Source organism: Neodiprion pinetum, chromosome 4, assembly GCF_021155775.2.
Source record: "Neodiprion pinetum isolate iyNeoPine1 chromosome 4, iyNeoPine1.2, whole genome shotgun sequence".
NCBI classification, from domain to species: domain Eukaryota; kingdom Metazoa; phylum Arthropoda; class Insecta; order Hymenoptera; family Diprionidae; genus Neodiprion; species Neodiprion pinetum.
Window position 1 is genome coordinate 20,424,762 of NC_060235.2, and position 12,117 is coordinate 20,436,878.

A 12,117-nucleotide genomic window follows, 5' to 3' on the forward strand; every position below is an offset into this window, starting at 1 on the left:
GTTACCGCGTAGCTGATCATACGGCACGATATATTATGCAGTTCATAAACACGCCTTATAAGCACATCATTATTTCGGTTAAACTTGTCCGCATATAAAACCGCGAAAAAAGAAACGGAGAGAAGAAACTGACCCGCGTGAATAATAATTAATTTACATGGTAATTAAGCCGAGAACGACCTCTTGACTCGCTCGCCACCGCTGCAGGATATCAGTTCGTAGAAGTTTTTTAACCCCCAGGCTACTGGCATGATAGGAAATAATAATCAAGAATTATTAAGTTCATCAATTTTCATCATTTTTATCGTATTTATACCGCGGCTTGTAATGAAATGCGAATTTGAGATCGTGCAACAGGTTCGAATAAAAAGTATCGAAAGAGAATAGGTAATAACGAAGAAGATTCGTTCGAAAGTTGTGTCACAAGTCAATGATCGAGTTGCATTTAATTAAAACAAAATATCCTTTGCGTGAAAATTTGTTTGAAACGATTGAATTTTAGATCTATTATACAAAATTTCCGTTACAATGATTTTATACAGAGCTTTGATCGTATTTTAATATCTATTATTGTGAGTCTTATCGTTACAAATTAAACAGTGGAATTTACCCATTAATTAACGACCTTTTTATTCTTAGAAAACTTTCTAATTAAAATTCAATTCCATCAGCTTGAGCTAGATATTTTTACCCGCGTACAAAACAGGTTCAAATTTCTACAGATGAAAGTAACTTACTCAGTGTGAAAATAACTTTATCATCTAGCGCTTGATGATAATTTGTATAATTATCACCTACGAACTTTAGATTTCGATCGATTGCCTAGCAAACGAAAAAAAAAAAGTCGAAACCATTTTTCTTCGTCTTGCATTACGTGCACGGAGTAACGGGGGATGGATAAAAGTTTCCCCTTCGATCTAGCCACCATATTATAAACCATTAAACCGAGTCCAACCCCCGTCGCGTTCAACAAAGCTGCCTGAATGCCGGCTAATTCGCAACAATGGCTACGTAGGCCATATATTAATGGTTGGGAACATATTCATCTCAGGCCTCGACGCCGAGAACTCGACGTTGCAGATGCTGCTGCGATGCGGAATTTCCGCGCGTCAAGTCGTGCAGTTGTATATACATATATGCGCATACGGTACACGCCATGCATATTCGTTGATCGAATAGGCATATAATGCACGTGACAAATGGCGATGCAGGTATTCATCGAGAATATTACGAGGATCAAGCTCGGTCTGATGGCGTTGATGATTTTTTTTTTATCAAGACTGCAGACTCATGGGACAAGTGATCCATACAATGCCAAAAATGAAATGATTTATCTTTGCGCGATAATTTTAAAAGATAATTTCTTCTCCGCGGATGAATTTTTTCAATTTACCTGTCGGTAAAACGTCAACTTTAAGCCGTGAAATGATGTTTTATTTTTATTTCGTAATTATTTACTCAACAATAAAGTCTTCAATGATTGTTGTATAGTGATAGATAAGAATTGTGAAAAAAAATCTAATTTATCTTTTAATACGTATTTCATCATACATCGTAGAATTATTAATTTCTTCAATCATATTTTGAGTCAATTATGATATAAAGTTACGTGACTTAGATTGAGTAATAAATTTCGAATTTTTTTTTTGTTTGTTTTTTTTTGGAATTAAAACTCAACGTTCTCTAAATGACACTAAATTACTATGAAAATTATAATTCAAAGACGTAAAAAAAGTTTGATCGTTTAATGGACATATAATTGACAAACTTTTACCCTCATATAGATGATATTGTTGCACCATGTGTCAAATTTATATATCACAATAGTATATCTTCCATACCCGTTGAAAAGTTATTTTCAAGTGCCCATAATCAGCTGAAAAATGATACCCAAAAACCAAAACATAAATAAAATACTGAGTAAAAATACGCAAAGAAAAGAAACGCTGTCCCATATAACGTATAACAACCCGGAAGTTGAAGAAAGAAAACCAAATAAAAATTTATTACACTCACCCTCGGAACTCGAGCTGTGAGCTGCAGGCGTCTTATTGGAAAAGTTCATGTAGGTACATACATATACATATAGGTATGTATTATATACACGGTTATATTGTTGCGTCGCTCGTCTAACCCTGAATGCGCATCAATACAATATAGGGGTGATCTTATCTTCGATCCTTGTCCTATTTGTCTATTATACTTATCGTTTTAGAGTTCTCGTTATGTACACCGTACAGCCCATTAGGAAATATAATCGTCAAGTCTGTTTAATCCCGCTTGGTTGCAGTTAATTATGATTTATAACAATATAAATGTTATGTATGGCGCCACGTGAGAACCGTTTCTTTTCTTTTTCCTGATCTCGTTTGATTTATTATTTTCTTTTTTCTCGTCGCGGAGACCAGCTCTCTACGTCCTTTAAAGTCGGCCTCATTTAGGGGGAGGAAAGTCGGTGAATTTTAACGGAAGAAAAGGAACCGCTGCACGGAAAATTTATTCCAGAGAGTCGATGGTCTTGTGTGACTATCGCAAGGTTGGATCGGTGTCGAAGCTTGGTGAGTGAGAGAAAAAAAAAATAAAAAAATTAAATAACGAAGGGAAACAGTAAGACAAAAAATTAGCATTCAGATCATGCTTGATTTTGGGCAGGTATATAATAGGCAAAAAACGGACCCTCGAAAAGAACCTGCGTTTATTTATTATAGCTATGTATGTACAGATCCGCGATATTATCTTTACCGAAATTATGTCTTTATTAGGGGAAAATCTACGGACTCAATAATAACGATACCTATATAAAACGGTTTTACAGCTGTTGTGAGAAATTCCATCTCGTTTCGGCGTATAAATTATTATCTTTTTTTTTTTGTTCTCCAACTCGAATTATAGATCATTAAGAACAAAATGATTACCAGTTGGAAAAAAACTTCATTTTCAATAAGGTGGGAATATTAATTATCGGTATATATATATATATATATATATAACGTTTCAATAAACGCCGAAACGGCCTGCAGATTATTCTTTTTTCATTCTTCTTTGTTCCGGTGCGTAAATAACATTTATTTTGTACGAGGACAAGGAGAGAAAGAAACGTTAAACAGAAATAAATAATGCGATCTTGATGAGGGACTCGACCTGACGTTATTTATACTATTGGACATTTTTCTTTTCCCTGTTTCTTCTCATTTCTAATTCTTCCGCGTCTCCTGCGCAGCGGTGGTGCAGCAAGATTCCGAGATAACCGGCTCTTTGTTTAGTTATATGGTCTCTGATTGGTGTCGAGGCTTCGGTAGCCGTCGGTAAATCACGCGTTTCAGCCCTCCTTTGCGTTTTATGTTATGTACCGTTATTTTTTCGAGCTTCTATATGTGGGACAAATTTGAGCCGAAAGAGAAAAGCTGCCGTGCCGTATAATTCTCTTCTCGGAAGATCGTCAGAGATCATCCTGCAACCCTGCAGGAGCACCGAGCGTTCTGTGAAACTCGAGATGTTGCACGTTTCTGTTGTTCGAGAAAGAAGAAGAAGAAAAAGAACGCGTGGAGGAAGGTAGGAAGGGATGGTGAACGCGAGGACGATCATCAGCGTAACAAATTATCCTCAGGACCGGCTAGCCGAGCCTCCAGGTTCTTCGTTATCGGTGTCACCTAGGCCTCGACACACACACGACACACAAAAAACACGGCCCGTCTTGAATTACAAAAACAAAACGCAGCCAACCCTTGTAAGAGCTCTCTGATCCGGATTTCTCGATTTGGTCTCAGTTACGGTGATTTCGATTTCCGTGCCTGCGGAGATTAAAAAAAAAAAAAACGAGGATGATGTTAATTGTAATAATTTGATGAAAAAAAAAACGAGTAAAAAATGTAATGCTATTTGCAAAATTTGCATTTTATATACTAGCCTCAAAGTAGTTGAGTTTGCGAAATATGAGTAGGTATGTTATTTTTCACTGTACGACTGATCGAATTTCAGAAAATTATTCAAGTATAGAAATAAGAGTTTTTCCGTAAAAATCATGCTTCCGCAATCAATGCAATTTGACTGAAATTTGAAATGTTCGATGACATCCTGGAATTCTCCGATTGGAACGGAAAAACAATAATGCTCTTAGATTGACGATGCAGTTTAAATTATAATGACAAAATACCGATAAAGCTGATTTTTTAATTATTTCAACACATTCAAAATACGTATATTCTTTCACGACCAAATTTTTCTCTCAAACTCTCCTCATAGAAATATACATTTTTTCTTTACTTTCCTGTTATCCGTGCCTATTTACTTATTTGTGACTCAATACAAACTCAAGCTGTACAAAAGTTCATACCAGAATATCGTAAAAGACGTATATAATCGAGGCCCGGAAACTCGATATAAGATTTTTATCGTGTTTCTTATTTACACAAAATGCTTTCGCACCGTACTTCCGAACAATCACTTCACATTGTGAACAACTAAGCGAAAATTGCGAACCCGATTGAAATACCCCAAAAATTTATTTTCTCGATTGAATCGTCATGCGTCGGGACGAATTTTCAAACTTAATGTGAACAGTTGCAAGACGTTTGGCAAACGACGAATTTAACGTTGAGCACAATCGAGCCATTTTCATCTCAAAATGCTTTCCCGTCCGTCTCTCGAGTTTTTGGCAAGCTAGTTTCTAAATTCTCCACGGTCCAGCAGCGAATGCCCAGCGGGGTGTCTTTGTCACGGCATGTTTCGAGGGTAATAGAATCCGAGCTGTAAGCGAAAGGACGAGGACCGTCGTTTTCGCACGTTTACTTGACTATGCGGCGAGATCAACCAAGACCCATAAATTACCCTCTTCGTGTTCTTGGGGCTATTTTTGTCACAGGCGATTAGCCGCCTGCACCTTTTTAGCAGTGATACAGGCAGCGTTGTAATTAGCCCGTTAAAAATTGAAAATTATAATTTGTAACTGAGAGGACAATGAAATGTAAAAAATTAAATTCGTGAATCGGAGGACGTGAAATAAAAATTATGTCAGCGTTTTGTAATCGGAAAGAAATAGAAATCGGAACGGAGTAGAGTAAAAATTACAATTTTACAATTAGAACGAAGTTGAGTACGAATTGCATAATTTTTAATTAGAGTAAATTGCGATACAAAATACATGGTTTACGTAGTAGAAGAAAAAAAACTATACAAATCGCACTTGCATTTTGTGATCAGGGCTAAATACAATACAAATCAAATTTTGTGTTTTTTAATCAGACCGAAATAACGTGAAAATGTAATATTTACTTTGTTCCGCTCTATGTGCAAAAACCAAATCTAACTCGTATTGTATTTGGCCCCGATGACAAAATAAAAACAAATTAAAATTTGTATTACATTTCTTTGAATCGACTCGCAAGATAAAAATATAATCTGCACGGTATTTTACCCCGGTCACAAAATACACGCGTAATTTTCATTAATAACATTTTCTCCTAATTACAAATCACAAATGTAATTGTAATTACCAATCGTAATCAGGCAGTGGTCAATAATAATTGTAAGTGATCAAGCGAGGGAAATTGCTACCTAATCTGAGAAGAAGCCGTCGTAAGCTCTTCGACTCGATAATTATACCGAAGGAAATGCGACTCCGTGTCGACACAGCGTGTCGTATCAATATTCTTTAATAATAAGCGCCGTTGACGATCGTTGTCATATACTTTTCTTTCCGGCTACCTGCAGACTCGCTGCTGAAGTTGCTGCAGGCCCTCTGACAAGCTACACAATAATTAAGCTACCGATCCAACGACAACTTGAATATATCCCTCGACGTTCCATGTTCATTCTGTACACCGCGGGGCTCGCGTGTTTCTCCATGGACCCTATATGTACTAACGAAATAAATTATACGTGCGTTTAAAAATGAAATGGTTACCACGCTGTGGAAATCAACAAGGCTAACGAGGCTGAGTCTTGGTTCGAGATTGAAATTTTTAGCAATGGCGAGTCAAGAGAGCGTCTGTAACCTGAAGAAATTAGGAAAACCTGGAATTTTGTAGCTGGTCATGGAATTGTTTTTTTTTTTTTTTTTTTTTTAGTAGATATCTAATGACAGAATTTTTTTTAATACTCCTCGAGTGACTAATTTTGGGCGGTGAAAGATTATTTCATTGAAAATTTGAGAGCGAGAATAAAAGATTGAAGGAGCGTTTTAAAAATTGTTGACAAAAATTAGGAACATAAACTTGCACACGGAGAAAAGGAAAAGAGCAAATTTTACTCAAAACTAGGGAAGGAGAGATACGTAAGTGTTTTTGGTAAAAAATACCCACGTCAACTAGACTTTTTAATATAAATGTATCGGATTTTAGGGGTTTTCACTGTTTCTAAAGTAAATTCTGCATTTAACGAAGTAAAATTTACCGAAAAATCTGATCTGTCCCTCTTTTCTTGCAGCTTTCAATAAAATTCACTCATTTATTTTCTCCGTGGCGTATACTTTGAAATTGAAATAATGAAATACATGGAATTATGATATTCTGCAGAGATCGTTATTTCAATTTCTTCTCTTGAAGTCTTGTTGTCACCAGACTTTGATGACTATTGATTTGTTTGTTTTTTAAAACTTGCTACGATAACGTCCATATTTGCGAGAAATTAGTCAATCCTACACTCGGAAAATTTTTCAGTAAATCAGGTATCGTTAAAAAAAAACTGTTTGAATAATGTTGGAATTACGAAAAACGAGGTACGCGTAACTATTTTGCGCTAGTGTCAATCCTTTTTTGGTAATTGCAACGCAAAATCAGTTTTTTCGGTTTACTCTACTTTTTCACTCAAACAAGGCTTGAACATCAATTTATTGTTGCACAAGCGTTAAATTTTCGCAACAGTTACAAGAAAATATATGGTAACAGTGATCGTAATGAAAAAGAACAGTAACAGATACTAGAATTTCCGGTAACAGCTTGAAAACAAATTTTCATTTCGTACCTAGAAATATGTTTTTCGACTGTGGTAAAAAATGAAAATAGTTAATTACCGAGCGGTGACCGGAACTAAAAATTTCTCTCGCAATCAGTGTATAAATTGTGACTGAAACAAGCAGTGAAAATAGTGCGACTGTTTCTTCCTCAGTGAATATTTGAACCATTAGTTTCCTCTATGCCAAAATTCCAACCCCTTAACCAGCGAAAAAATAGCAACCGTAACGTCGAACTGTAATTCAGCTAGATTGTTCGCATTGAGTATATTATTCTTTCCGGATAGACTTGAGTGATAAATCGAATTACCAGGGGGTTAATTATCTTCCACTCAATAAGGATCGGACAGATCGGATCGGATCGTATCGTCTGCTGCAGTTATGGCAGAAGCTGGTCGCTCGTACGTGAATCGGTTCAGGCCTCATTGGCTTCGGTTAGTTCCATTGTAAAGCCGAGTGATAAATGGGGTCACCCATATGCGGGGAATTACGATTTGCTATTCGAATACGACATTATCGAGGCTTGCCAACGAATTGCACCCGCAGCCATTATTCGATGGGCGTGCTGCTGCTGCTGCTTACACATCATTGCTTTCAAGTAACCGTGATCGAGTTTCAATATACAGGTATAACACACACCGAGAGAAATTACATTTGTTAGCAATAATTCTGTTTGAATATCGTTTGAATTACAAGAAAATTTGGCGAATGAAAACTACTTAGTCTGATTACGGTCGTTAGTTCTACATTTTGTCGTTACTGCGACAACTGTTGAATCAATTTGTTTAGTTAATTTCATTTCTTCAGACAAACAAGACCACGAACACGAATTTATTGTCACATGAAATGAAAAAACACGTGCCAGATTTGTTCGTTTTTATGCACTTTGAAAACTAATTTTAATTTCTGACCTAAAAATTGTGGGTATACATGTTTTTCGGTCACGATAGGAAATGATAGACACAATTAACTTCGGAACTGGAAATTCATCTCGGTAGAAAGTATTTCATCATGGTATGTGAAAAAGTAAAACAAAATCTCCAACTTTTGCACCGCTGACGTGTGAAAATTGTTTTTCTCTATCGATGAATAAGAAAAGAGCAAAAAGGAAATTGTAAAAAAAACAAAATGCAGAAATACGAAATACGTTTCGAGGAGAAACCGTGATTGCGTTAATATGCGGAGCTAACGATGCGAGTTGATGGTACAAATTATATTCTGAACTGCCGTGCATAAAATGTACACGAAGTACGTGTTAGTGTGTGTGTGTGTGTGTGTGTGTGTGTGGGAAGGGAGGAGAGAGAAGGGAGGATATTTGCCTCGTTGAAACGTACATCCTGCGACACGATCCTCCATCCACTATATAAGCAACCCCCATCAAGAGCAGCGCCCACCTTATACCTGACACCCATATCCACCATGGAGGGTATGAAAGAACGTGCGAGGAGGTCGGCTGTTATAACCACGTGCTTATATAAATTTTACCAATTCGTTGTGCTGTTATATACCGCAACGTATGTTTTCCCCCGGGAGCGCTTAGTCACGGTGCAGACAAGTCCCACTGGATCTTATGGTAAATCTGTCCACACCCTGCAGTTAACTTCGTTCTCTGCGCGGGGGTTAGTTAACCTCTCGCTGTACGATAAAAGCTTCGAGCTTCCCTTCCTCCCTCCTCTCGAGCTTTTATTCCCGGCTGTTTCCAAAATAACGGTCCCGGTGCAAAGTGAAATCGATATTAAAATTCAAACTGCATTTGCAAATGGTTGTTTGAATCTTCCTTTTTTTATTTTATTTTTATTTTTTTTTTGTTTTTTACAAGTCCGCGTATAGCTCCGCTCTTTCACTAGACGAACATCAGTTATTGTTATATATATATTTTTTTAAACACATATTACCGTCTTTTCGTCTATCCCATTTGACCGTCTGTTGTTAACTTATTTATGTTTTGTTTTCGTATCATCGGTACCTACTTACATTTCATTCGCGTCAAACTTGATATCGAACGTACGGTTTCCGCGGGTCGGTCGATCGAAAAACGGTCAATGTATTATTCTTGATAAACGTGTTTTCGGAAAAAGTTATTTCTCATATAAGCCTGTATTACTAACACATGGATTGCTTAAGCGGTATTATTAGGTTCAAGGATGAGTGCAGATCCAATTTTATTCCTTGGCTCTGAAATTCTTAGAGGATTTGAAACGTAAATCTGTAAGAAATTTCTACTTGCGGTTTTTTATTTTGTTTTATTTTATTTTTTTCAAACAACATTTCGAATAACTAAGAGATAACGAACGATTATTTCGCAAGTTTTTCCAGTCGTCCCATGAGAAATATGGAGCTGAGCTAACACGCTGTATCAAATTAATAATGATTATTAAAAATACTCAAAATTTCGGGAACCGCGACATTTCAGTCATCCTTTGTTAACAACAATATTATATTCGAAGAATTTGGAAACGTTTCTAAATCCCTTGAAACAACTTCGATTCCAAATCTTAGCAGACGTTCTGTGTTTTTTTTTTTTGTTTTTTTGTTTTTTATTTTCTTTTCGTTTTCAAGCTCGAAACCCTAAACTAAACTGTCGAAAAAAAACGACGTCGAGATAACCGCACTGAATTGAAGCAAAGAAAAAGAACTGAAAAAAAAAAAATAAAAAAAAACTGTTCACAATAAATAAAAATGGTAATATATTCTTCGCCCGCGTGATCCGTTTTATAATTCATAATTTCAGCTATCGTGTACATATATAAGGCAATACGATATACAAAATGATGTATGAGTCCTGAGATTTTGAGTCGAGCGGTTAAATCGACAGGTGGTAAATAATATACGGACGGATAACACGTATTTCTGTACACGTGTACAGCGTAATATATAGGTATATATATACTCACAACGCGGTCTCGAGGCGTCGATAATGAATACCAACCATATTAGGTTCATCGATAAATCATTCCCCGAATAGTTTTGATATTCAAAGTTGAGCACACACCCCAACGAACGGGTTGATATGTTACGTTGCTCTATACGCTCATCGTCAGACCGCATACTGTAAATATTAATTTCTCGCAAGAGTAGAGAGTGTGTTAAAAAATAGAGAAATGATATGAAGATAAAAAAAAAAAAAAAAAGAATCCCCTTGCAACCGGTGTGTACCCACATCGTATTATTCATGCCCGTCGTATATTCCGTATTGTTGTTACGAGTCGTGTTAACTTATCCGTTTACGTGTTATAACCGTTGTCTCATTGTTCGAGCTTTCTCGGTTCTGAGTTAATTCTAAGTGGCTTCTGAATTACGAGATGACTACGAATCGTCTCGACGAGGAATACCAATCAGTCGGAAGTATCCTTTTCTCTCTCTCTCTCTCTCTCTCTGTTCTCCGGGTTTTCATTCACAAAAGACAGTTTTTTCAGTCCGTCCGTCCGTCGTTTCTTTGATTTCCTTTTTCTCGGGGGCTCGTTTTTTTTTTTTTTAGGTGGAAATCGGTTTCCTGCGACTTATTGTAACCGTCGTTAACTGCGTTTTTCAACGATCTTGTCTAGACTTTTCGTTGATGCTGCAGGACTGCTTACCATTTATAATACTTCGGCTATTATACTCGATGCAATAATTGTCCGAACGGTCTAGACGGAAAACAATGATCGGCTCGTTCATAGTTGACTCTCGTTCTTCCTTCTCCTCTAGGCAATCAATGCCGTACGCCATGGCTGCCGGTTCATCAAAATCTTCCTAAATTATGGGACAGCTGCAGGGTCTTACAATCAGTTGTATTGCATACTTGAGGCCCAAGACTATCGAGGGTCTTACACTGAGAAAAATTTCATTTGTTACAGTGACTAGAAAAATTCAGTAAAACAGGTATCGTTGAAAAAACTGTTTGAATATTGTTTGTATCACGAAAAACGACGTACGCGTAACCGTTTTGCGCTATCGTCGATCCTTTTTTGGTGATTGCAACGCTAAATCAGTTTCTGAGAGTTACTCTACTTCTTTAGTTAAATAAGGCTTTAACGTCAATTTATTGTTGCACCAGCGTTAAATTTTCGCAACAGTCACAAGAAAATATAGTAACAGTGATCGTTATGAGAAAGAATCGTAACGGATACTAGACTTTCCGGTAACAGCTAGAAAACTAATTTTCATTTTCTTCCTAGAACTATATTTTTAAGAAATGAGTGTCGATTTGAAGGTGGGCTCGTTTTAGACTTTTCTATTACTGCATATTTTCTACCATCGTATCAAAGTTTAATTGTAAAATGATTTTTTTTTTTTTCGTTTTTCAAAATTTCGGAACTCCGAAAGTTATTGATACTTTTAAACCACCGAATTTAGAGTTTTTCATGAAAAGACAAAATATTACAATCGACGTTACATATTATCTATCAATTTCGACCACAAACATTCGGTGAAACCTCTAAATATCAAACAAATAGTTTTTTATCAAAGAAACTGATAGGTTAGTGAAACCATAATTTTTTTTCTTTCTTTCTGTGAAATCGATGTATGTTTTATAAACTGTACGATGTTTGAATGATGGGCTAAACTATTAATATGGCAATTAAATACTATTCGGAGCTATTCGGAGAAAACTATTGAGCAAGTATTCGAATTTAAGAAGAATTTCTCGGAGCTCCCAGAATAGTTTATTCTTCTTTAAACAATGCGATCCAAAATTTTAGAACACTTTTTTTTACCGTTTAACCAAAGTTGAAACGCAAAGAAACAGATAACGGTACGAATAGCCAATCCTAGTGCAAAATATCAAATTTCTTTCTTTCATTTTATATGATTGGGTAAATATTAATGATGAGTAGAAGTTACGTGAATTGGAAAATACGTTAGACTGTCTGCATTTTTACATTGAGAGTTTTATAGCCAATTATTATCTAGTGAAATTCTTTTTTCTATAAACTAGTTGAAGATGAAGAGTGAGTCTTCAACTTATTGTTAGTCGAGGATTTCAGGATTAGATTTTGTGTATGGGTTGATACTGCAATGTGAATTGTGTAATTCGAAGAAATTGTTGACAAAACTGAAACAAATCGTGATTCGACGATTTTGTCGAATCTGCAAAAATATAAAAACTGTGTATATTCCGACAAAGATGACTTACGATTTTCCACTGTGGCAATCCCCAAAAAGTTTGCTTAGGTTAAAAGAGAGAT

At 36.2% G+C, this 12,117-nt stretch overlaps 1 protein-coding gene across 7 annotated transcripts in view; it reads left to right on the top strand.

Annotated features, from left to right (window-relative positions):
• LOC124217790 (uncharacterized) overlaps positions 1-12,117 on the top strand; it is a 174,975-nt gene that overhangs the window by 2,153 nt on the left and 160,705 nt on the right. The window contains exon 2 of one of the 7 annotated variants that reach the window (XM_069135477.1): positions 2,404-2,558. The exons of the other annotated variants lie outside the window; for them this stretch is intronic. Coding sequence (XP_068991578.1) covers positions 2,513-2,558 — 46 coding nt within the window. The 5' untranslated portion in view covers positions 2,404-2,512. The remainder of the gene's footprint in view (positions 1-2,403; positions 2,559-12,117) is intronic. 7 annotated transcript variants of the gene reach the window in all.